The sequence below is a fragment of the Lagopus muta genome, chromosome 12, assembly GCF_023343835.1.
Source record: "Lagopus muta isolate bLagMut1 chromosome 12, bLagMut1 primary, whole genome shotgun sequence".
Taxonomy (NCBI): domain Eukaryota; kingdom Metazoa; phylum Chordata; class Aves; order Galliformes; family Phasianidae; genus Lagopus; species Lagopus muta.
Genome location: NC_064444.1, coordinates 1,350,665 through 1,375,908, shown reverse-complemented (window position 1 = coordinate 1,375,908; position 25,244 = coordinate 1,350,665). Strand labels below are relative to the sequence as shown.

Genomic DNA, 25,244 nt, shown 5'->3' with positions numbered 1-25,244 from the left:
GATTTTGTGGGTCCTACTTAAAGTCATTGCTGACTTAATTCTCGGTAGCAAGGAAGGTCTGTGATCTATGTACACACATACGTTGAAAGAGTGCAGAAGAGGTTCCTTGTGAATGCTTTATGATGGTAATTCTGCTCCTGCTGGCCCTAAAGAGGGGATTTTTGTGCCCAAGTGTTGTTCTGGGAGCAGGGGGATTTCTGGCACCAGCTGTGCAGGGGGGTGCTGGTACGTTGGGGACCTGGGTGAAGCTTTCCTCCTGCCCTGACGTGAGATTACGTGTCTTTTTCCATTAGACCACAGGGCTGGTTGAAAAATGGGAGTGGAAGAAGGAAGATGTTATTCTGCACGTGCTGCCTTTGCATCATGTCCACGGGGTGATCAATAAGCTGCTCTGTCCTCTCTGGGTGGGAGCGACATGCATCATGCTGCCCGAATTCAGCGCGCAGATGGTAAGCCTGGAGGGATCGTGTGTTGTCTTTGAAATTCAGCAGCAAGACCCCATGTGCTGTAATTAGAGCAACTCTGCAAAGAAGTTCTTAAACAATTCCAACCTTTTTGGCTGCGTGCGGTTCACCAACTGGTAAAAACCCTTTCTGTTGGACGCTGCTCAGGTTGGGGTAAGTGTGCTCTGCTGGAGGCTGCAACTTGTTTGAGTGTGACAGACATGAACACAACACTGTGCTGCTCCTCCTTGGAGTGTTGGGGGTCTCCTGTTGGGGGTGATCTATTCTCGGTACCCACTGAGATCATCCACACCCAGAACAAGGGTCGTTCATTTTCTGGTACAAGGAGAAAGGTGGAAATACTGGATTTTTCCCTTGCACGTTGGCAGTGAGCTGCCTGAAGCTGTACTGCTGGTTGGATATTTCATTTTTAGTAGCTTGCATTTTCCACGTCCTCGATGTTTTGTGTTACATTACATGACAGAACACAGACTTCAGAGTTTCTTACAGCCTGGCTAAGAGAAATACTAATCCATGTCACTTGCATAGAAGCAGTGCTCTTGAGCTGTAGAGGTACAAGTGTAAACAGATCTGTCAGTTTAGACGTAGCAATGTAAGTGAGAGTTTGCAAACTGAGAGCTGCTTGCAGTTTTGCAGGAAAGGTGACAGGAGGGAAACCTTATTTATAAGTGTGTTTCTGCTGCATTTAGTACTGTTTGCTGGCCAAGATAGGAGGCACCAGTCTGAGTGCTCTGCTTCTGTTTTGTTCCTTGCCCGTGGTGGCAGGTAGCTGACTTACAAAGAAGATGAAAAGCAACAACCAGCAGTGAGGTAGAACAGCTTCTACAGTTACTGGCTCCTGGGAGCTGGCACTGTTCATCTACATCCCCTGATATTGGTGGTGGTGTGAGAGGCACTGGAGTTCTGGTTTGCTCTGAGATGAGCAGCGTCACTATGAAGTGAGCAATTTGAGGTCCTGGTGCCACCTGATAGCAGAAAGGGGACCTGCTTTGTCAGTGGGCAGCTCCTTGGGCAAATGATGAGAGCTGTCAAGCCTGTGCTTTGTGGCTGAACAGGCCATTTTATGTGTCTGTGTTTATTCATGTGGCAGGCAGCTTTGTCATGCTGGAAGGACAAAGAGCAAACGCACAGGGTGCACCCGGAACCCCTTGATGCTGTGACTCTGCTGTGGAGCTGAGTTTGGACTCTGATCTGAGTGAGCTGATGACCATGTGATTCTTAGCTGCTTATTTCTGCTTCTCAGAGAGGCAACCACAGAAAACATGCACTTCCCTTCTTGTTTCAAGATGGCCCTGGCACCTGAAAACCCCACTGGTGGCTGAGCACCGGTTCTTCCGAGGGGAGAAGCCCCAGAATCACAGAGGGGCAGCTCTGCATTCACATCTCCAGAAGGATGCTGTTGTAGAGGAAGGGCAGTGAGGTGCCCTGGCAGCTGGAGCTGGTGATATCTTCTTGATAATGGCTGCCCAGCTTACCTGCTGCCATCTTAATGGTGTCACCCCACGGAGCGTTCTGTGCACACAGCTTGGGATGCAGCAGGGATGCGTGCCCGTCAGAGCTAGGGCTCAGAGCATTGTCCAGGCACTGCTAGGAGGCAGCTGGTGTGGAGCAGAGGAGCGTGCCGATAGCCTGGAAGCAAAGCCAAGCCCTCTGGAGGGCGCGTTTCTCCACATCCTGTGCGGCTGGTGATTGATCGTCCCTTACACCCCATGTGTTTTTCTGTGCTCTCCCCCGACATCTGCAAATCAATGAGCTGACATTGAAGGATGGGTCCGGGTGCCTGCAGCAGGGTGCCTGCCTGCTGCCTCTGATCAAAGCCCTCTGCTGGAGCCAGCAGTGAGGGCGAGTGAGGACAGCGCGGGGGCCATCGCACTGACCCTGGAGGTTGGACTTGGGCAGAGGTCGGCGCGGTGAGTGAAGTTCTGGGGGCTCTCAGGTGCACTTGGGCTCTGAAGGACATCCTTTGCTTTTCTATTCTTTTTATTCCCTTTATTTTTCCGAGGGCCTCCCCTGGGAGCTGAAAGTGGTTTGATCGACACTACAAAGAAAGCACATGAGGGTAAATAAGGCTTTCTTGTGGAGTTTAATGCAAGCTGCCTTTCAGTTCCGGTCTATTTTCGCCAGCTGTTTACAAAATACCCTTTGCTACTGAAATCAGCTTTCAGAGTTTCAGTGGAGGATTTTGCAAAAGGAGCCCGAGTTTTGCTCTGCGCTTTTTCTCTTGGTTGCACCTTGAGAAAGCAGCCAATTATAGTGTGATATAAAGAAACCCGGATGGCAGCTAAAACACTTGACAGCCTGATCAAAACAAGGCTGGGAACTTACTCTCAACCTGCTGCAGGCATATTTAGCCTTGAGTGATACTGGCACGGGTTCAAGAGAAACCGCAACAGCATACCCGATGTGTGTTTGGTTTCTAATCACCAACACTTCATTATACAAAATAAATACTTTATTATTACAGCCTTTATTAAATTACATAATTTGTGGTGTGCCTTATAGTCAGATACTGATGCCAGTCTGGTTCCAGTGGTGGTAACAGTGCTCTTTATTTTTTCCCCTTGGTTAGAAGGCGCTCTGAGCCCCAGGCCAGGACTTGTCGCTCCCTGCATCTTTCAGACCCTTCCGTCTGTTTTTGGGAACTGTCCAAGGAAAGGTTAAAAATCAAGCTGTAAAATAACCTCCGTGTCCTGACCAACATCCACTCTCTCACCAAAACAGCATCTGATGCCCAGGGCTGCGTGCGAGCTGTTGCTGAGGCCACAGGGGCTCATTAAAGTGTATTGAGCTGCCTCAAGCGTGAAAGTTGCTGCATAAAATCAGATTCTTTTTATTAAATGAGGACATCCATTACTTTGCACCAGCTACTGTACATGTTATAATTCACTTTATAGCACCATCTGTTAAGGCTGTCTCGCTTAAGCTTTTTGCAGCATCTTTTTATTGTAAGTTATTAAAAAATATGGCTGCATCTATTAATCATTTATTAATAAAGGCTTTATAAATGGACCCATACTTCCCAGCAGCACAGTCAGTTCATCCACGCTGTGCAAGTCCCCACTGCATGGGCTCAGTGTGATGCTGGGAGCCCCCCCAGCTGCTGCCTGCCCTGGGGGCCTTGAGAGCAGCACCCAGCACTGCAAGAGTGCTTCACTGCCTGGAAGGGACAGCTCTGAGCACAGTGACATCTCCGTGCTGCTGTGGGCATGCACAGTGGGCAGAATGGCATCTGGGAGCTCGTTCCTCCCAGCAGCTGTGTGGGGCGAGGGCAGCTCTGATGTTATTTTTGTTTTCAGCTGAGCGTGAGAACAGGGAGGGCAGAATGCTTTGAAGTCAGAGCGAGCTGCAGCCGAAGGATCCCTTTGTGGCCCTCCTGGCAGAGCTTGCTTCCAGGCTGCATGCTTCTCCAGCTGCATGCAGGCAGCAGCATTTCCCAGTGACTTCTGAACCCACACTTACAGAGTCGGGGCACCCTGAGCCCACTGCCTGCTGAGGTTTTTGGCCAATGTGGGTTCATTCTGAGTTTGGACAGTGAGAACTGCTTGTCTTGCCTTGGGGCACTGCTGCTCCCGCCTGGACAGGAGGGGGCAAATGCTTAAGGGATGAATGTTCAGTTGAGAAAGGCTGTCAGCTGGTTGCATTCAACACAAGGTCAGATCCTGGTAGCTCTTCAGCAGGGGGGATGGAGGAAAGTTTTAGGAATCTGAGCTCACTGTGATCCGTGCTGCCCCTTTGGCTCTCCAGGTCCTGAGCTGCGGTGCACTACCTGCAGAGTGACGGCCGTGTCTCTGCCCTGCAGGCACTTTGTCGGTAAGCATGTTGAGATGCAGGTTTGTCACCCTAAGGTTGTTCTGGTGCCACAGTCACTGTGGCAGACTCTGTGTCTCTAAGGTTTGTACCTTCTAAAAATGTTTTACAGCGAGGTGAGGGCCGGGTGCTGCTGCATTGTGCCTCTGTTTGGTGGCCTTGTGAGGTCCCATGGCACAGGAGCACGGTTGCCTGCAGGGAGGAAGAGCATGCACTGTGGTCCTGAGCTTCTCCCCATGATCTGTCACTTCTGCAGACACCAGCCTCGGTGATTTAGGCATTGCTTTTATAATCAAAGCAAGTGCAAGCACACAGGGTTCTGATCTGCAACAACCAAGCACCAAAAGGGCGGTGTGCTGGGATGGCCTGTCCCATTCTGTTTCAGCTGGAGCAAGGCACTCCTCTTTTCATTCTGCTCCAGACTCAAAGAGGAGGCGGCGGAGGGAGGAGCAGGTCGCTGCTGAATGGGTTGTGTTTGATCACATCTCACAGACCTGGCTTTCAAAAGTTAGTGTTTTTCTTCCTGTCTCCCCAGCTCTGCCGTCTGTCCTCAGCATCTGCTCGGGAGTAATGTCTTTTCATGTGTGTGGGGAGAAAGAAGAGATGGAACCGGAGCCTGTCATATTTACTTATATTCCTGGCTCCCAGGGAAAGCACTTGCTCCTTTCAGTATGCCTGCAGCACAGGAAGGGTTTAAAAGCTTCAGCCTGGAATAGAGAGGGGCCATCAAACTGCACTGATGAATAAATGATTAAAACCCGAGTCGCGTGGAGCACAAACAGTTTGGGGTTGCAACACACACGAGGCGAAGCCACCGAGGGCCTGGTTTCCCTTTGAAGAGAGGACTGTTTCCTTTTGTGCATGCTGCTCCCCAGCAGCAGCTCTGCTTGGCTGCAGCCACTGTTGCTCTCACACAGATCGGCGGGCAGCGCTACCTGCACAGCACAGATCGATGCGCAACACAAAGCCAGCTCCTGGATCAAAAGGAGAAGTAAAAGGATGATTTAACCTTGCATTAGAGGTATTGTTGCTGCTGAAAAGGTTTAAAAAATATATATAAATTCAATAACCACTGAAAATGATACCATAATTTTATAAAGGAGAGAGGAGCTGTTGTGTCTGTCAATAGAGGTAGCAGTACGGCTCGTCTATTATCTGTTTGGGTTTAATGGGAAAATCCATGCTGATTTTCGCTTTCCTTTCAGCTTTTAGGCATTTTTGCCCACGTCTCTTCTGGCTCCTTTTGGAGCCTTGCATCAGGCAAAGGCTGCCTGGACTTAGCATACAAATCGCCACTGCCACCTTCCCTTTCCTCTGCTTCAGAAGGTGCCCAGGTTCTGATAGATCTGCTGGTTTCTGTCTGCCTTATACCATCACACGTTTCCCTCTGAGGGCAAAGGCTCTGTTAAGGAAGGAAAAATTGCTGCCTTTTCTTCTCTGTGCTGCATCCCTTCCTTCAGGTGATGTTAGCAGTTCTGGATGCAGGCTGGGGAGGCTGCTGCAGGGAAGGGCAATCTATGGGAGCAGCTTGTGTGTTCCTCCTGCCTCATTCACCACTGTGCCATCTGCATGCTGTAAGAAATACGTGGGAAAATCTTGCAGCTTGGCCTCACTGGGATTGTTTTAGACCCTCTGGTGTCATTTTTTCCTCTCTCTCTCTCTCTTTTTTTTCCCTCTCATTTCCTGCTGGCAAAATCCCACCGGCCAGCCCATGGAATTGCCCAGATACGCTTTTGTGCAGTGGGAGGGGAAGAAAATCAGGAATGTCAGAGGGCTCTTGGGAACAGAAGGTCTTCTGCTTTGCTGGCTCAGGCAGCCTGTCCTGTAAGCCAGCAGTGCTGCGTGCCTGCCCTGGGCTCTTGCTGCCATCATTGCTGATGGGAAGCTGTACCCATTCTTGTTTTCTTGCAGCTAGAAACAGTTTGATTCAAGCCCTTGTTCATTTTAAATGAAGTTCTGGTCCACTCCACGCCATCTCCTGAACATATTCCATCTAAAGACTGGTACTTTCCTATGCTCTGCACTATAGTGATGATTTAAAGGCTCAGTGTTTCAGCCAGAGGGCTGTGCCCCACTGAACATCCCCAGAGCCAGGCTGGTGGGTGATGACATCTCTGGGCTCCAGAGACAGGCAGGCAGAGCAGGGGGTGCATTTGTGACAGAGGTCTCAGGTGAGCAAAAGAAAAAGAAACAGTGGGCTGCCAATATCCTGTCTGCAGGTGATTGATGTGGTGACAGTGACACGTCGGGTAACAGGGAGGGAGAGATGGATCTCAGTGCTCTCAACCTGACGGTGTCAGAGGATGCTGTGTGTGGGAAGGGCAAAGCTGGCCCCTAGCTGGAGGCCAGCCAAGTCCCTGGCTTGATCGATTAGTCCCAGGTAATGAGGCTTTCCCAGATCCTTCTCTTAAACCGTGAAGTTCTAGTTATAAAGCAGCACTAGCTGTTTCAGCTGGCTGGGCAGCAACAAGCCCTCTGGACGCCTGTGGGTCTGCAGAGAGCTGGGGGCTGCCAGCCTTGTGCCGCAGCTCGGTGCTTAGCGCTGCTACAACACATGGTCGGGATCCAGATTTGGCTGAGCAGCAGCAGAACAGGTGGGGATGTTTGGCTGTCAGCAGATCGGCCCAGCAGCGGCTGGTGGCACGCATCCAAAGGCAGCTGCTTATCTTCGGGAAGGGGCTGCTGCTGGGGCGAGCCGGGCTGACACAGAGCTGCTCCCATGGCCGGGATGGTGGCACAAAGGGTTTTATCTGGGGCAGGAGCTGAGCAGATGTGCGAGGACAGGGGGATCCTGGGGTGCAGCAGAGAGCTGTGTTTTGGAGTGATGGCGTCGGGTGTTTGTTTGCTTTGTTGTTGTTGTTTTTTAATCCGAATGCATGTGAAAATAAATCTGCCGCACAGCCAGTCAGACTGGAAGTCTGCCCGTGCTCCCCACAGCTGCTCTGGGCTTCTGCAGGCAAATCACACGGCGAGGATCGAGCAGCTCCAAACGTCTGTCTCCCATCAGTTCTTTGGCACAGGCCCGGTGCCTGCTTGCTGTCACCTGTTCCCCTGCCCAAAGCGATGGCTCGATGGAGCACCAGGGGGACAGGAGCAGATCCCTGGCTTTGGAGATCTCCCTCTCTCTGTGCTGCTGCCTCAAATGGGAAAAATGCTGTGAGGCTGAAGAGAAAAAGACCTTTGGGGAGAGAGGCTGGGAGACATATAGCAGGGGTCAAATCCTCCTCGATGCAATTTTGCCTGTTCTGCCTTCATTCAGGGCTTCGTGCTGACGGGGGTGCGTGCAGTGTCGGGGCATGGCTGTGTTGTCGGTCATTGCAGACACACTGCGTTCCTTTTCTGCTCCTCTCAATGCCCAGAGGGGCTCACAGTAATCGTGTCCCAGCTCCCATGGCTCTGGGGGTGTCCTTAGGTCCCAACCCCACGCCTGGTGGCTTCCCAGTGTGTGCATCCCTTGGGTGGGACACTGCTTCTGTTGGATGTGTAGGGCTGCATTAGGAACAACGTGGCGCCGACGGGGTTTTCTAAGGGCTGATTGTTCTGAAGCAGCCAAGTGAGGGCTGGCAGGGAGAGGTGGTGCTGGTGCAGTGAAGTAGAAAGTAATGAAATGGAGCCCGAGCGAGCAGGACGGAGGGGAAAGGGGCAGTGCACACAGCAGCACCCGGGGTGACAGCATGAAGGAGAATCACTTGTTCACCTCCAATCAATTCATGCTTTTTTTTTCACCACCGCACGCGCCTGTGTGCAGCTGAGCGTGTGCTGGGAGGGAGGGAGGGGAGGCGAGCAGTGTCAGGAGCTGTTAGGAAATACATTTGTCAACAACAGGGCAGGGAGAAAGGAGAGAGAGAGGTGGCCGTCACCGGAGCTGAGCGGGCCAGAGCCATTTATTTATTGATGGCTTTGTATCCTTCCTGCCTTGGGGAGAGCTCACCTGGAGGGAAGAGTGACAACGTGTGGAAGAAATGGCTCTAATTTCAATATGTATGTCTGCTTGTTGCTAACTGCTCCCAAGTGGAGCTGCTCAGCCAGTGCAATATCTGGGGTCACTCATTCCTCCCCAGCAGAGCCAGCTGCTGGACTTTGGTTCAGTTGATGGGTCCTCAAAGCTTTGGGTCCATGGGCTCCTACTTGCTTGTGTATGACTCTGTCTTTCCTCTCTGGAAAGCTGGCAGCTTTGCGTGGCCTTTGAAGAGTTCTGTATGCTCACAGAATTCACTTCTTCTGCCCTGGGCTCTCTTCATCAGCTGTACCAAAACGTGCCATTTCCATCTTGTGGTCATTGAGTGTGAAAGTGATGGGTGATCCCTTGCTGAGAAAAAGCTGGGAAGTTGGCAGTGACAGTGCTGACCATCACTTCCCTCTACTCTTAATATCTGGGTATATACGTACGCACACATGGTGCCTCTTTCCTAGGTTTGGAAGAAGTTCCTGAGCTCCCAGGCTCCCCGTGTCAACGTCTTCATGGCAGTGCCCACCATCTATGCCAAGCTGATAGAATACTACGATGAGCATTTCTCTCAGCCCCAAGTGCAGGACTTTGTGCGTGCCTTTTGCCAGGAGAACATCAGGTAGGTGGGTGCTGCACGTCCTGCTGCCCCCAGCTCTGCACCAGGCAGGGGCTGCTGTGGCTGTTGCACCAAGTTTGCTTTTGGACTTCACCTCCTCACCACCGGGCAGGTTGTAGTGCTGTGGGATCTCTCTGACAAGAACAGGGGTGACATTATTTAATTATGAGCTGCTCTTGCGTGGTGAAGCCAGAAGGGGTCTGCCTGCTTATTATACGTGTCACCCTACGTGATACAAGACTGAGAACTTCATCCTGCAGCCCACAAATCCCTACAGATGCTGCTGGTTGTGCTGCAGAATCTCTTTTAGGAGGCCATCCTGTCTTAACTTAGACCCCCCTATTAGACAGAGAATCTCTTCTGCGTGAGGAATATCTTGGATACTGGCTGAAGGCTTTTGGGTCTTGTAGGGTTTTACATACATGCAGGCTTTACATAACATTTTGTTGGAATGAAAACTCCTTAGATGCTTTCTTATATGGTTTTCCATGTGCAGGTTGATGGTGTCAGGCTCTGCAGCCCTGCCTGTGCCTGTCCTGAAGAAGTGGAAGGCCATCACTGGGCACACTTTGCTGGAGAGGTATGGGATGACAGAGATTGGGATGGCACTTTCCAACCCTCTGCATGGAGTCCGTGTCCCAGGTAGGAGTCTGGAGAAGGTGACACCAATCAGAGGTGTTTTGCTTTCAAGCATCCTTGTTTATTCTCACCACAGAGAACACACATCTAATCACTGTTTGTCATAACTGGGGAGAAGACTGTGTTGTGAGCAACGATGCTGGTAGAGGAACTGGCATTGGGAAGGTAGGACAAGCCACGAGTGTGTGTGCAGAGCTTGCACTGATACACACCAACCCAGCTAGGCCAGGTCTGTCCTGGAGGCAGAGTACACACAATGTACTCTGCTTGATGATTTCCAAAGTCCTAATGAGTTCAAACACTGTGAAGGGATGGCATCTTCAGCTTCTGCTTTGTGAAGTTGTATTTGCATAGGATGTTGACACAGGGCTCTCCACAGAGCAGCTCGTGTCCCGTCAGTCAGTACTGAACACTTAAAATAGGGTGTCTGTTCACTCTTATTTCAGTGCAACTCTCTTGACTCTTCAGGAGTTAGGAATTGTCACACCTCGTCGTATGCTCTGGCTCTGTTCTCTCCTTGTCTTCCCTCACTTCTCGTAGCTACGCTTTGTGACTCCTCTCAATATCTGTGGTTTTATGTAACCTAGAAATAAATTGATCTCAAACATTAAAAATATCAAATGCCCCCACCCTCCCTTTGGTTATAAACGTGGCCATCTGTCTGACAAGCAACCCAGCCCACCACTATGCCACCTTCTCCTCCCCACATGCTGTCTGCACATGCATGGCACCATATGCATCATTTTGGTCTCTGGTCTCCTGGGGACCGTTGTTACCCAGGTGGGACTGTCCTGTGCCTTGTGGCTTCCCCTCACACCCCAGTCCTGCTGGTTGTAGCAGCTGTGCCCTTGAAGGGATTGCACAGGGTGAGGAGAAGCCACAGCTTCCCCCAGCATTGGCTCCTGAAACTGAGAACAGCTTGGGGGCAGCGCAAAATACAAAGTGCAGTTAACTTCTGCAGTGTAGTTGTGATTCCCCCAGTCTGGCCAGTGCTTGCTTGCATGCTGGAGAAGGGAAACTCAATTCCCACCTGCATGAGCTTGAGCTCTCTGTGAGCCCCAAGGTGTAGGATGGTGGCTTGAGGTCATCTGGATATCACAGCAGCCTTGTTATATTTGCTTTTTATTTCATCTTTTGTAGGGGAAATGAGTGGAGGCTCTCAATTTCCCTGGAGACATAAAGGCTGTGTGGATAAGGCAGAAATGGACACCAGGAAAGGCAGTTTTAATTCCAGAGATGTGTCCACGTGCTCTTGAGCAGAGGCTGTGTGTAGCCTCTGGCATTACCAGGTCTGTAGGGGACATGGGGACAAATAATCTCATACAGCTGCGAGCAGAGGAGCTGGGATAAAGGCTAAGTGTCTGTCACACAGCCACTGAGCTGGGGCTCACTGCAGCCCCACGAAAGGAGAGGGAAGAATCTCACAAAGGTGTGGATCAGCCAGGAACCTTACAGACAGAGAGCTGTGATTGAATAGGCTTGATTAATTTATTTCAGGAAGTGTCAGTTGGGAAGCAGATGGGTGCAGCTGAGGCATAATTTACTGGAGCTGTGAAAAGCTTTTGATATAGTACCCTATTAGAGGCTGGGATGTAAGGTCACCAGGTACAGCAGTATCCACCATGAATGAGTCAGCTGAGAAATGCAGCAGTGGCTGAGGCAGGAGGAGCAGAGAGCTTCCTGCAAAACAGTGTTCTGGGGACAGATGCTAGGCAGCAGCTGACAGCAGACCCACTTGCTGGCCACAGCTTTATTTTAGCACAAAAGAGTGCATCAAGCATGGCCAGGCAGCAAGGCTGTGCTGGAAGAGCCCTGTGGTTGCAGCATACTCATAAAGAGATGGTGGAGATGGGGCCGCAGCAGGCATCAATGTGTTAAACATAATGCAAGAGCTTGCTGGGCATGGCCAGAGCTGAAACAGCAGATATTGAGGTTGACTGGGATGACTTTGGTGCCTGAGGTAGGGGTTGGCAACCCACAGCAGGGTTGGAACTGGATGAGCTTTAAGGACCCTTTCAAGCCAAGCCATTCTATGACTTTGTGGCTCCGTGACTTCAGACATTTCTCTCAGTAACATTCCTTGCCACTGGAAAGCTCCAAAGAGGGAATGTGCCTGTCCCAAAAGTGATCCATCCCAGCCTTCAGATTGCAGGTTCCCTTGGTGAGGTGAACCCAAGAACCCTCACAGCTGCCAGCGGGTTTCTCTCAGAGCAGAAGCAGCACACATCCTGCTCTGCCGCTTCACGACCTTCCTTCTGCCTCTGAGGAGAGGTGCTGGGGTTGTCCTGCCCTCCTTCACCCCCTGGTGGGGCTGGGGAAGGGCAGAGCCCTCCATGTCCAACAGGTGTCCTTGGTGCTGTGGCACTGCCCCATAGGGCGCAGATCCAGAAGGCCAGGGAAAGGGGGGAGTTCTCCTTTCCTAAAGAAGAAAAGATGAAAGATTTGAAAGATAAATGTTTGCTTGTATATGGTTAAAACCCTGCTTAAAATGCCTCTGTTTTCACCAGCTCTCATTCTAATCCCCCTGGTGCTGTTACTGTGAAGGGAGATGAATAATTCATGGCTGGAGAATGCCTCACTGGGCCTAATCACCACTTTAATTGGAGGTTTAGATCAGAGGCAGCTAATAGCTCCTACAGCAGGGACTCGGTGTATTGTTGACAGTGAGATCGCTGAGTGCCTTATCGTTGGCCTGTTTCAATTCTCCCAGGACAGCACTGCACATAACAGCATCAAGGTCCCCAGATACCGGAGGACACAGACCGCAGGGCCAATTAAATTTATCTGGGAAGAGCTGACAACTTTTTTAAACAGAGGAGAGCCGGTGAGGAAGAATAATGGTGTCAGTCCTTCCTGACTGCAGCCTGACAGTGTGAACGTGCTGCCAGCTTTGCTGAGCATCCTGGAGTGTGCGGGCTGGGAAGAGCTGAAAGGGCGCAGGGAGGGGAAAGAGCAGGGAGTGCTCCTGGTTCCAGTTCTGAGAGGTGGGCTGTGCTGAGTTTTGACTCCCTTCTGATGACACCTGATTTGGGACTCAGATCCCCTCCCTGCAGAACCCCAGGGTCAGGCTGGAGGAGCTCTGAGCACTGATGGAGCTGTGGGCGTCCCTGTTCATTGCAGGGAGTGGAGCCAGGTGGCCTTTAGAGGTCACTTTCAATGCAAACCATTCTATGATTCTGGTGCTGTGCCTTTGCAACCTGCACAGCCAACCACCAAGGTCTGGAGTTGGTGTGGCGTGTCTTGACACATCATGGTACATACATGGTGTGTGTCTTAACACGTCATGATGTGTGTTTTAACACATCACCCCGGCCTGAGGAGCTCTAGTCATAGCCTGTGCACAAATTGTATCAGTGCTGACAGCCCCCTGTAGCTCTGATCAATGCTGGGAGCGTTTTCAGCCTTTACAGATTTCCATTTGCGGGTTTATCATTCTTTTGAAATGCCAAAAAAACTTCCAGGCTGAACATAAGGACACGGCTCCCCATGTGGGTCTGATTTTACATGTTGGTTCTGCTTTAGCCAAATGCTTGTCTTCGTATTTGTTTGGAGGCATTGCGTTGCTGTTTGATATTTCGTTCTCAAAGGCTGAGACCAGAAGTGACCGCTGTCATTCGGTGCTGCTGCCCATGGCTCAGTCTGCTGTGTCCTGCACTGAGGCTGGCAGTTCGCATACAGCAAAGGAGCATCTTCCAAGAAAGCATTGATCTGATCTTAATGCAAAGGCTTCCAGGGCTGGCAAACCTGTGGGAGTCTGTGGCAGCTCGCTGGGCTGCCTGCTGCTCCCCTCCCTGAGCTCTGTGAGACTCCATTTACTCGCAGTGTCTGCCTGCCGTCTCTTGCCGTGTCTTTCAGCCAGGTTTGGGGCTATCAGCACCAGATATTTTTCACACGGGAGAAAACGTTCCCGTAGAATTCTAGAAGGTGGCCTTGGCAAGCTTGATGTGCAAACATTTGGCTCGTTTTCCGTGATTTATAGCTTCCTTTGAGTACTCTTGGAGTCTCGTGGCAGGTACAAAACTCTGCTGAAGATATATAAATACTCTCCCTGGCAGCTCAGCGGCTCCTCAGCTCCTAGTGAGAAGAGCAGAGCACACCTCTCCCTCCTGCTCTGCTGCAGGCCCCTGTCCTGGGCTTCTGGCAGTGAGTTTGGCTGTGTCAGAGCAGCCCTGTGGCAGGAGAAGGACCTGGCTGCCTGCAGTAGCTGATCTAAATGCCAAAGGCAGTCTCAAGCTGAACAGACACATGTCACGGACCTGCCACGTAGCTTTCTGTTTATTTCTTGCCAGATTTGTTAATTGTTAGGGTAGTTTTGCTGCAATAAAATCTCACTCCCTCGTAGCCCATCTGCTCTTAGCTGATCCTGCAGGGATGCCATAAATCTGAGCTACCATGACATATTGATTTCCATGGCAACTGACCAATGTAGCAGGCACCAAATCGTGGTGTCACAGGTACCAGACCTCCAGGGCTTGGCTAGGAGAATGAGAGTGGGACAGGGAAATTACACCTTGAACTCAAACCCCTGAATTCCAGATAATGGGGAAGGCTCCTGGTCCTGCACACCCCCACCGTAAGGACTTCCCAATTAGAAAGCACCGCCACCACGACGACTGGATGCTCTCCAGGTGGAAAAATCAATCAGCTCAAAATAAAGAGCAGACTTACCAGTGCAACCTGCCAGCCTTCCCAAGCCACAGGTTGCTCTGTGCCCGATGCAGGTTTGCATGCTGGCAGCTCCCTGCTCAAGGGGACGAGTGCCATGAGCCTCATCTTGTGCTGAGAGCTGTCATGTGCCACTGAGATGCAGGGAACCCGCTGAGCCAGCAGATGCCCCAGTGCCCTGCTTGCTGCTGTGCCTGGAGCCCCCCAGCAGGCTGAGGTCACAGGAGCAAAGCTGCCCTTCCTCTGTGCCTTCTGCTTACTGCAAGGGGTGTGCATTAAACCGTGGGATGGGGGTGCTGCAGGTGTGGGGGCTCTTGGCAGCAGGACTGTCGTGGAGCTTAATTGCTGCTGTTGGTGACACTGTGCCACATTGCCTGCCTTTGAAAATTGAAACCTGGGGAAGAATGTTGTGGTTTTGATCTCTGCTTTTCTCCTCTGATGCTTTGTGTACAGCGTATTGATGTCTCATAAAACTGAGATAATCTCTTGCAATGCTGACACTGGTAAGCCTTTGCCTTCTCTGTCAGGTTCAAGCTATAGAGAAGCAGTGAGCCGCTGTAGCAATCATTGTGCTCCTTCTTTTCACATCTTCATGTAGGTTTCACGGTGCAAAACAGCTTCATTACTGTGCCACGAAGCTGTCCCAGTGCCTTCAAAGGCCGTCCAAGGGAGACTGCTCAGGGCTGCAGACACATTTGTTTTCCCAGGCATTTCCAGCACTGCCTGCTCAGCGAATGGAATATGGCACAGTGACATTTGCATGCAGACATAGGACGTGATCAAAGCCTTCCTGAAGGGTAACCCCCCTGCAAGGAGCTTCTTCAGCGCCAGCACAGTCTGCAGATGCCACTGAGAGAAGAGAAAAGCAGCTGCTCTGCTGGATCTGTATCTGCTGCATCCGTGGCTTCTTGCTGCCCACTGTTTCAGTCCTGTTCCCTTTCCTTCCTAGGTTCTGTTGGAACCCCACTGCCCGGGGTGGAGGTGCGCATTGCCACCGAGAAGGTGAGAGGTGGTGGCCGTTCCTACACCATCCACGCTCAGGGAGATGAGCACGGCACACAGGTAGCACTCAGCTGTGTTTCTGCTGCTTCGTTCACTCTCAGAGCCCTCTGAAACCCCAGGGATCAGGGCTGGGGTCGCACTGTTATTCTCAGGAGCTTAGCTTAGTGCCACGTGATTCTCTCTCGCATTCATTTTATGGCTCAGCCTGCCCACAGTGCATTATGGACCCCGTGAATGTGGTCCTCCCACACATCATCTGAGAGACAGCAACCCCCTGTGTGGGCTGGGAGGTACGGGCTGAGGCACAAGGGCTGCGGGCAGTGGTGTCAGCAGCTGTGGCACAGCACAGCTCTGCTGCTGGCACACTGCCTGCGAGTGACGGGCTGGTGTCAGTGCTCACACCTGCAGTCACACTCACACAGCCCCACCTGATGCCCTTCCTGCCCCGAGCTGCTGCTGCTGGCACACACTGCATGCCTGCCTGGTTAATAATTCATAGCAGGGGGAGTGCAGCAGTGGCATTTATTTAACACGAGGAGGACACCGTCTGAGCACTCAGCAGCCCAAGAGCCATCTGGCTGGGTTTCAGCACAGAAATGAGCTCCGTGGCACTGGGGCTGTCCTTGTTTGGTGTCCTGTCCTCCTGCCTGTGCCACTGAACAGCCCCACATCCCATTTTCTTTGCCTGTGCCACCGAACAGCCCCACATCCCATTTTCTTTGCCTGTGCCACCAAACAGCCCCACATCCCATTTTCTTTGCCCGTGCCCCCTGGCTTGTGGGAAGGGATCAGTAAATATTTCCTCACCTCCCTCACAGGAGGGCACTGAGACTTCAAGCTCTGTAGTTCAAGGTTATGGAAGCTGTGGTGTGGAAGTGTCAAGGCTGAGGGATCCTGAGGGAGGGAGGGAGGTGACAGCAGGACATGGCGCAGCTCTCCTGGGTGCAATAAGCGCATCCAAGGCCCCATCACTTCTCTGGGCATTTCTGCACAGTTTGGTGTTGACGCTGTGAAAAATTACCAAATGTCACATCGTGGCTTGCTGGTTCCCCTGTAGGAAATAAACACCTCCTGGCAGCAATAAACGCCTGCCGTCTGCTTTGCTTATATGGCTGTCAGGGCAGGGACCTCTCTCCATATACACCCAGTGTGGTGCACATCTGCACTGCTGCACTGATAATAACGAAAGCACCAGCACTGAGTGGCTGTGCTGCAGGACCTAAGCACCCTGCACACAGCTCAGCTCCCCTCTTCTCTGCACTGCATCCCTCCGTTCCTGAGAGGTGACCACATTGTCAGGGCCATCTGCGAGGCATTCACACCTTGGCTTGGCTGCCACTCACCAATGCCCTCCCTTTCTGCCATGGAGATGATTTGCTGAGCTGCAGAGAGCCTTGCAAGGTCACTGCCTTCCCCTCCTGCTCCCTCCTGACAACAGGCCGTTCCCCAGCCACCAGCTCCCTCCCAACACCACCTTTCCCCCTCTCGCTGCTGGGGGGTTCTGTTTGCTTTTGCATTTTCACCCTTTGGATGCATTTGTGCACCCTGCAGACAGCAGCTTGGGGACACTTGGTGACATCTGGGCCAGTCCCAGTCCCATAGCACTGCTGAAATAAGGGAGTGTGTGTGGTGGGAGCATTTCTGCATCACCATCCAGTAACTGTGAGCCTGCAGCAGGGGACTGGTGCAATTTGCAGAGCTGGTTTCTGGCACGCCCTGAAGATCAATAATGTACTTAGCTGAAAGTTTGCTGGATCTCTTCATTCCTCTCTTCATTTCCCCCCTGTCCCTTGATTGGATTCCTTTCATGCACACGCTCCCCTTGCAGCTCTAGGAGCCCTGTGCTTTCGGACTCCCAGCTCACCCAGGTGTTCCAGGTGCTTCCCATGCATTCTCCTCGCTAATTGTTGCTGCACCTTCTCCTGAGCACAGTGGTGTGAATTGAGACCCTGGACAGATGCTGTCCTCAATGCTTCCCAGAAGTGGTATAAGTGGACGTGGCCATGCAAGAAGCAGCTCCCAAACCTCCAACCTGCCCACCAAATCGCCTGACCTCACAGCTCAGCACATGGAATCACAGAGTGCCTGCATGCAGCAGGGCTCCTCCTTACCCCCCCAGGTGCTCTGTCTTTCCACCCCTTTCTCTGTGATGTTTTGGCAGCCCAGCTCAGTCTGAGCACCTCCTGCTTCCCGTGTGTGCAGGAAAGGGTTACAGCTTTCCAGCACCGAGCAGTTTGGTTTGCTTTGTTCGGTGCGATGCATATTTCATACGCTCAGCTTCCCAGCTGGCAGCGGCCTGCAAGCCCAGGGAGCTGCTGGGTATTGTCTCTCTCTCTCTCTCTGTTTGTTTGTTTGTTGGTTGTGAGGTTTTTGGGCTGTCATTTTTGTTGGCTTTTTCTTTTTATTTTTTCTGCTGCTTTCCCAGATTGCTCGCTCGCACGAAAGCCAAACCCCACTCCCTGACAATGGGGGTCTATCAATAGATAAACGGTTTCACAGCTGTACCTAATGCAGCACTCTAGCCAGGGCTTTTTATGGCCAGCAATTTGCTCTGTGATGAGGCTGTGGAGAGAGCGTGCAGGGTGGTGGGCTGCAGGAGCTGGCAGCAGGAGGACGCTGCAGCCATGGGCTTTTCTCCCCTCCCTTCGAGGTTGTAATTATCTCGTTGTTTATCCATATGCAAGCTGTCGTCCTGGACGGGAAGCGGCTCGGAGGCGGCCGTCCCTCCCCGCAGCCACCAGCCCCTCCTGCCCGCCTGCCTGTGCCCCCCGTGGCTCTGCCATCTGCCAGCAGCGTGCTGCACCGTGGGGCTGCCAGCTCCTCGCCCTGTGTGCTGCAGGCAGAGGGCACTGGCAGTGCTGCACCTCGCTCCTGCTCTGCTGGGACCTGCCCAGAGCGGGCTGCCAGGAAAGGTCTTCCTTTAGCTGGTTGGTGGGCACGGTGGGAATGGGCTGAGAGCTGGGTTGGATGACCTCAGTGGGCTTTCGGGCTGTTTCTCAGTCAGCACAGTCACTGACTGCGTTCTCACTGGTATTTATACACCTTTATTCTTTCTGTCTGGTGTTTGATTGGTGGCCGTAGCTGTATTTTTCTCTTTCCTAGGTGTAAAGGTGGAGGCAGAGATTACATTAGCATCGCATCGCAGTGTTCCCCAGCTGAAAGGTGTTCTTATCACAGAGGCAGCTCCCAGGAGCCTGCTTGGCTCCTTGCACAGAGTCCATCTGTCAAGAACAACCTCTTTCCACCAGCGCTTCCTTTGGGCTGACCTTTGTCACAGCACCCTCAAGCTGTCTATTAATCTCTTTATTATCGGTTCAGGCTTTCATCCCCCACCTTCCCATTTTCATCTCCCATCCTTCGCAGGGGAAGGGCTTCACCCTGGACTTCTCCCTGCCTTGGGATAGCCATCCGTGGTCCCCTTGACCAGGCTTCGGTTCTCCAAGAGATGGATTCCTTTCTGTTCCCATGACGGCTGAGGTAGATTTCATCCCCTCTCTGTGCAGCACACGAAGCAGCCGTGGGTGTCCCTGCTCACTGCAGGGGAGTTGGATCAGATGGCTGTCGGAGGTCCCTTCCAACTCAAATCATGCTACGATTCTGTCTCATCCCATCAGTTCCCCCTCGGGGTGCTGGAGGCTGCAGCACGTCTTGGAGGTGCTTCCCAAGGAGGAGATGCGGAGGCACAGAGCTGGGAGGCAAAGGAGCGGCGCCTGCCCCAGGGAGCTGACAGCCAAGGAGAGGAGGCAGCGCTGCCTGGGGTGGGTTCACACCAGGAAGCAATTAGAGGCTCCAGCAGCATCTGCAGTCAGAGCACAGAGCAGCCCCTCTGACCTCGACTTTTAAGTGAGGCTTATGGCAAATGAACCGAAGGTGGGATGCTAATTGAATCCTTGCCTGCGCTCTGCCTGCCTCTCAGCGCTCCCAGTGCGCGCTGGGGGTCCTCCTGCAATGCTGGGGGAGTGGGAGATGTGCTGACATCTCGCCTCGCTTGTTACCTCTGAGGCTTCCAAACAAGAGCAGCAGAGGGCTGCTGGCATTCCTGGAAGTGTGTGACACTGCTGGCTTATGGAGATCATATAAATCAAGAAGTTAGGGTCTGTGGATGGGCTACAGGGGGGACTGACCGTTCCCAAACGTGGGTTCTTTCTATGGTTTTTTTGGGATCAGCTGGAGTTAATCAGCCTGGGAACTTCTAAAAATCAGTGCTGCCTCAAAATATCTACAAGCACTTTTGGTTTTGGTGGAGCAGCATTTGCTGTTAAGTGTAGGGTTGGGTTCTGTGAAAATAAGAGCCAGCCTTCCAGCTGTGCAGCTGCCCTGCTTTTACATCTACAACCTTCCAAAATGAAAAGTAAATTGATTGTGTTTTTCCCAGCCTTTTTTTATACGAGGTAACATTACAAAAGCAGATGTGAAGTGTGGCCTTGTAGATTACAGTCTGGGCTTGGGGTTTGGGTGTTTTGGGATTGTTTTCTTTTTCCTTTCTCTGTACCGTGTCCCCAAGGAGCAGAAATGTGCCTCTTTCCAGCAGGAGGAAAATTGCTTGTTGTCTGCATTGCCTCCTGCTTGCCTTCTGCAGGGTGCTGCAGGGCATGGAGCTACGGGAGGGATAATGCCTTTACACAAGCATGCAGCTTAGCAGGGACCTTTTAATTATGAATGTGCATGGGAAATTGGGCTGCATGGGAATCTGGTGCCAGGGATCGGGGACCTGTAAGTTCCTTGGTGTTCCGTGCTTAGTATGGTTGCTTTTTTGTTGTTTCAGAGTTACAACTCTGAGAACTGCTAACAGGGATCCGTCACTTCCATAAACCTCACACGTATCAATTACTGTCTTCTATTAGTCACTTAAAAGGCTGGGTTGCTTAATTATTTTTGATTACAGTGATCACTTATTTATAAGGTGGGGAGAAGTGCCAAGCGTTTCCAAGCTGAGACGCACAGCACTGGCCGTGGCAGAGGTGCAGAAACCATTTTTCCTCTCTGCAGATGTAAAGGATTTTGCTTTTCCTTGTTGCAGCAGCACTGGTGCCAGCCCATGCAGCGCTGGGGAAGGAAGAGGCAAATGGAGAAAGGTGGAAGGAGAATGGTGCAAGAGCTGCAGGGCACGAAGGGCGCTGCCCCGTCCCAGCCCCCCATCTGGGCAGCGCTGCTCTTCTGCTTCACAGCCGTGTGACATCCCTTTGTAGGCTCCCTCCTAAGAGAGGATGCTCTGATTTGCAGCCTCTGGGCCTGCGGTGCTGCCCCAGAAAGAGGTCCAGACAATTCTTTTGAGGGTAAGGAAGGGGCTGCCAGAAGTCAAATGTTCCCCACTGACCGTGGCTGTGGCGTTGCGCTGCCTCTCCCAGAGTGAACTGCTGCTTTTCCTAACAGCTCCTCTGCCTCCCTCCCAGCTCTGCTGGTCTAACAAAATGTCATTCCCTCTCCTCTCAAACCTTGCCTTTCAGCTTCCACTCTTTGTCTTCTGAATATTCCTGCTCAGGCGTTTGCAGTGTCTCCCCGCATCCCAGCGAACGGCACGCCGCTGTAAGCTTGCCCCCATCAAAGCTGCTAATTCCATTAAAGTCCATTAGAAACTCCTCTCCTGCCGCTCCCCAAGGACAAGGGGATGGCACATCTCAGAGACCACAAGAAAACAAATGGCCACTTTGAACAAATCGCAGGGCTGCGTGCCAGGCGGGGATTCCCAGCGATTTACAAACCGCCTGCATGGAGAGAGGTAACCTGGAAGCAGACAAAATGCTCACTGTGCCATCACCCACAGTGATTCCTTCCGAGGCTTTATTACAACCCTCTTCTTTTCATGCGTGGAAAATGGAATCTCATCTGGTGTCCCTCAACTTGCTGAGTGCATCGTGCAGCAGAGCGCTGCCGGGCAGCGGCCTTGCAGGGCACCAGAGCTGCTGTTCAATTTGCTCCAATGCATGAAAGCTGTTGAAAGGTGCATTCAGATACGGCACGTGGAGAATTGGCTGTGCTATCAGTGGCTGTGTGCTCTCAGCAGCTGCTTGCAGCGTGTCTACACGTTGCACCTCTGAGATCACAGAATTGTAGGGGTTGGAAGGGACCTCCAGAGATCATGGAGTCCAACCCCCCTGCCAAAGCAGTTCCCTACAGCAGGTCGCACAGGTCGGCATCCAGGCAGGTCTTGAACATCTCCAGAGCAGGAGACTCCACCACCTCCCTGGGCAGCCTGTTCAATCTGATAGGGAAAGGCAAAAACACAGCTAGGTGTGCTGCTGCTGCTGCAGCATCTGCATTACTTGCATATGGCTCTAGCAGGGGTTGGGTGCAGTGGAGAGAAGCCTCAAACCCTGAGTTTCAATGCATGCCGTTCTCAAGCTGCTTTCAGTGGGGTGCTTTGCATCCTCTGTGCTGCATCAGGGAGCAGCACTGGTGACATTTGGAGTTCAGCAAGCAGAATCCTATTAAGATAACGTCACGGCCTTTCTGTTTTACTGTTTGCAAGCCAGCCATAACATCATTAAGTGACACAACAGGGAGGTGCCTGCTGCCAAGGAGCGCTGCTCTAGATAAGATGTGGGTTGAGCCTCTGCCAAAATGCGAGTTGATGTGACGGGAAGCTTGGAGCCCGTTCAAGATTTGGTTTGCAGGAGGAGCAGCAGGCAGGGCAGGATCAGTGCCCAGGGCTGCCCTATTTCTGTACCCTTCCTGGGGGCACAGCGGGCACCGGGCTCTCAGCACAGCCCATTTATGTCGTGCTCACATCAACAAGCAGGAGGCATCAGATGGGGTGGTGTGGAGGAATGCAGGACAGCTGCAGCGGGTCCTTGGGGCACTCACCTCTGCCTTCCCCTCCAAGCCCTGTCGGTGGAGTCAGAGGCAGCCTGATAGCTCTGGGGATTGGCTTTGGAGCTCGCACAAGTCATTAAAATGCTGTGATGTGAGGGGAATTCACATAACTGCTGTCTCCAGCTGAGGCACAGGGGGCTGCTGGAAGGGGCTGGGATGGGATTGCCCTCGGGGGAAGTATTGCTGGTGGGTTTGAGGTCTGTGCTGCCCACAGGGTGATGTGCAGCTGAACTTGTGGTCCAGCACCATCCTTACCATGTCACTGTGCAACTGAACTTCCCTCGTTGGCAGTGATGGGCTTTGTATCCCAGCAGTGGGGGTAGGGCACAACGAGTGTTCTGGGGGCTCAGCCCAGCTCCTGACACACAGAGGTATTGAAGGAAATGGCAATTCTGTAGAAGTGCTTGGGCTGTTTGTGCAGATCAGCACATCCTGCAAGACAGGACATCAGGAAGAAATGCATTGAAACAGAAACTGTGCCCTGGATGCATCTTTCTAAACATTTTCTGTTAGAGAAGCTTTGGTTGCATCAAAAGCGAAGTCCGTCCTGCTCTGTGATCCTGCTGGCTGTTCCAACATTGCTATTGCTGCGTTCCCTGGTGGCTGCATTTCTTGCATTGCTGCTTTTCAGCATCCCAGCTGTGTCTGTGCTGCTGCAACTTGAGCACAGAGTGGCTCAGCGCTCCTGCTGAGTGCGTGCTCCCTGCACAGTCAGAGCAGTGTGCTCAAGCAGCTCGCAGTGACCTTCTCTCTCAGCAGTGTTTTTGCACATTCTCCCTGCAAAGGTTAACGCAGTGCCAGGAGCAGTGCTGCAGCCGTGCCTCCTCTCACAGCCCGCTTGCATCCTTGTAACTGCAGAGCAATGAACGTGCAGGAGGTGAGAGACACCGTGCCGTGTCAGGCAGGTCTGTAACCTCTCTTGTTTCCATCGCAGCAGGATCTTCATTTTGTTGCTATAGAAAACCTGCCAGTGCAGGTCTGCAGGGCACCAGGCTGGCGCTGAAACCGTTGCCTCGCAGTGAGCCCCAAAGGAACTGTGTGTCCTTGAGAACAAATCAGATGGTGTTTCCTGCCACCTCCTTGGGAAAAAAAAACAGTGTTAGATTGACAGTTTGGGAAAGTGAGGCTTCCTCTCTGTCAACACAGCAGGCTGCAGTATGGCACAGTCACAGGAGTGTGCCTCGTCCCTCTGCCTCCTGCTCCCATCCTCAGCAGTCTGCAGGCAGAATCCCAGTGGGATGCAGTGAGCCGTCCTGCTCCAGGGCAGCAGGTGGGGATGGGGGAGACCTGCAGGGAGGGAGGGGTGTTCTGGGGTGGGACAGGGGCTGCTGTGAACTGACGGGCAGCGTTCTACCCCACGGCCATTTCATGCAGGCAGTCACTCTTTCTCTGTTCCAGGTGACTCCGGGTCTGGAAGGGCAGGAAGGGGAGCTGCTGGTCCGTGGCTCCTCGGTGTTCCGTGAGTACTGGAACAGGCCCAAAGAAACCAGAGAGGCTTTCACACCCGATGGATGGTTCAGGACAGGTACTGTACTGCATCCTGAGGAGGGGGGCAGGAGCTGTGCTTGTGCCCCCGGAGGGGGGGGGAGAATGGGATATGGCCTCACCGGGTGCCCTGCATTGGAGCCAAGGAGCGAAGCGTCTTTGGGTTGCTGGCTGTAAATGCAATATGCAGGGCTGTGCTTTGTGGGACTCAGCCACCTCAGCGCCTGGAAGCAGTCAGTGATCGAGCTGAGGGTAAGCAGGTGTCACATCAGTGACCACAGGAGTTCATGCCCAGCCCTGAGGCAGCTCTGCTCTCATCCACCGCTGGTGTCAAAGCTGGACCTGTATGGGCTGGGGATGTGACTGGGGGGGGCTCAGCAACTGCCACTGCATTGGAGGTTTCCATGGGATTTCCCTTCTTCATTCCTAATGCCTGGGAAGCTGAGCTCTCTGGGGAGGAATCCCTGGGAGAGACCTTGAGGTGGGAGCAGGTCAGGAAGGAGGTTTTGGAATTGCCAGAACGTTGCATTCTGAATTTGTTGTAAGTGAAAAGTCTGCGGCTTCCGAATAAAGAGAGCTCTGAATAAAGAGAGCTCCCAATAAAGAGGCCTTTTGTTTTGAATCTGTGGCTGGCTTTATTGCTATGTGCTGTGTTTATGAAATTCAGAGGGAGTGTTTCTTTTCCTCGGGATCTGCCTTTCTTATTTGACCGTGAGTGAGAAACGGTTTTGATGTTTGCAGGGATGGGAACAGCTCTGGTGTTTGATTCTTTCAAATCAGATTTCACCAGAAGGTAATACTCCAATAGTAATCACACGTACTGCAGGTGGATCCTTGGTAGGTTTTATCTAATGTCTTGAAAACATCTGGTTATGCTCTGCCAACAGTGCTTTGCCCCTACCCAAAGCTATGCTGGGGCAGCAGGGCCTGGCAGAGAGCTCGTAACATGGGATGACAAGCTCAAAGGGGGGTGGGATGGCTGATTCCCACCCAACCTTCACACATGAGCAGTTCCAACATTCCCATTTCCCTTTTTGTTCAGTACACCAACCCAGGAGCGCGGGGCTGGATTTGGGATGCCCTCTTTGCCATGCTATCATCCATTTGTGAGGAAGCAGTGGTTTCTTGCCACTGCTGGGCATCCCATCGTGGGCACAGCACTGGGTGTGGGGCAATCAGCTTCAGAAATTTTTTTTAGTCAACACTCCTGATGAATATTTCAGATGGAAAGGAATAGCATGCATTAATTATTGCAAAGAGATGTCTTTAGGAGAAAATGATTTTGAAATTCAGTTTAATTTCATTGTAATGCGCCGCAAACAGGAAGGGAGTATGTGTGTTTAATTGGCTCTCGGGGGTAAGGCCTGGAAGATGGCATGCCTTTGTCACAGGCCATTAGTGATACAGACTGCATAATGAGAGAGTACAATCAGCTCACAGCTGCCGGCTCCTACGGGGAGAGAATGATATTAAATAGAAATCAGTATAAATTAAACTTAACCCTTTCGCTGGCTGAGCTGAGAGGAAAGCCTGGGGCTGGGAACATCAGAGCGTGCCAGCAGCGCTCCGTAGCCTCACAGCAGCCCCGGGAGGACGGCAGCTCCTCATCCTCTCCTCACCCCGTCGCCCTGCTCTTTGCCTTTCATTTCTTCCCATCTCCTGGCGGTGCTGGAAAGGTGAGGCTGCTGGAGAGCGAGGTGATGCCATAGAGACACCCCGGGTTGGGTCACCACCAGCTGACAAAGCAGTTTGGCACGGTGCTGGTGGGCAGTGCCAAGTCCCATGAGCTCCACTGGGACTTGGA

General features: G+C 52.3%; 1 protein-coding gene across 5 annotated transcripts in view; it reads left to right on the top strand.

The window, feature by feature from the left end:
- ACSF3 (acyl-CoA synthetase family member 3) overlaps window positions 1–25,244 on the top strand; it is a 41,712-nt gene that overhangs the window by 5,596 nt on the left and 10,872 nt on the right. For 2 of the 5 annotated variants that reach the window (XR_007379521.1, XM_048958805.1), the window contains exons 3-7: window positions 294–449; window positions 8,685–8,839; window positions 9,333–9,478; window positions 15,090–15,202; window positions 23,354–23,480. Coding sequence is in view for 1 of the 5 variants with exons in the window: in XM_048958805.1 (XP_048814762.1) it covers window positions 294–449; window positions 8,685–8,839; window positions 9,333–9,478; window positions 15,090–15,202; window positions 23,354–23,480 (697 nt within the window). In the remaining 4 variants the exon portion in view is untranslated. Of the gene's footprint in view, window positions 1–293; window positions 450–8,684; window positions 8,840–9,332; window positions 9,479–15,089; window positions 15,203–20,162; window positions 20,419–22,740; window positions 23,189–23,353; window positions 23,481–25,244 lie in introns of those variants that run through there. The other 3 variants (XR_007379523.1, XR_007379524.1, XR_007379522.1) reach the window with 3 other exon arrangements.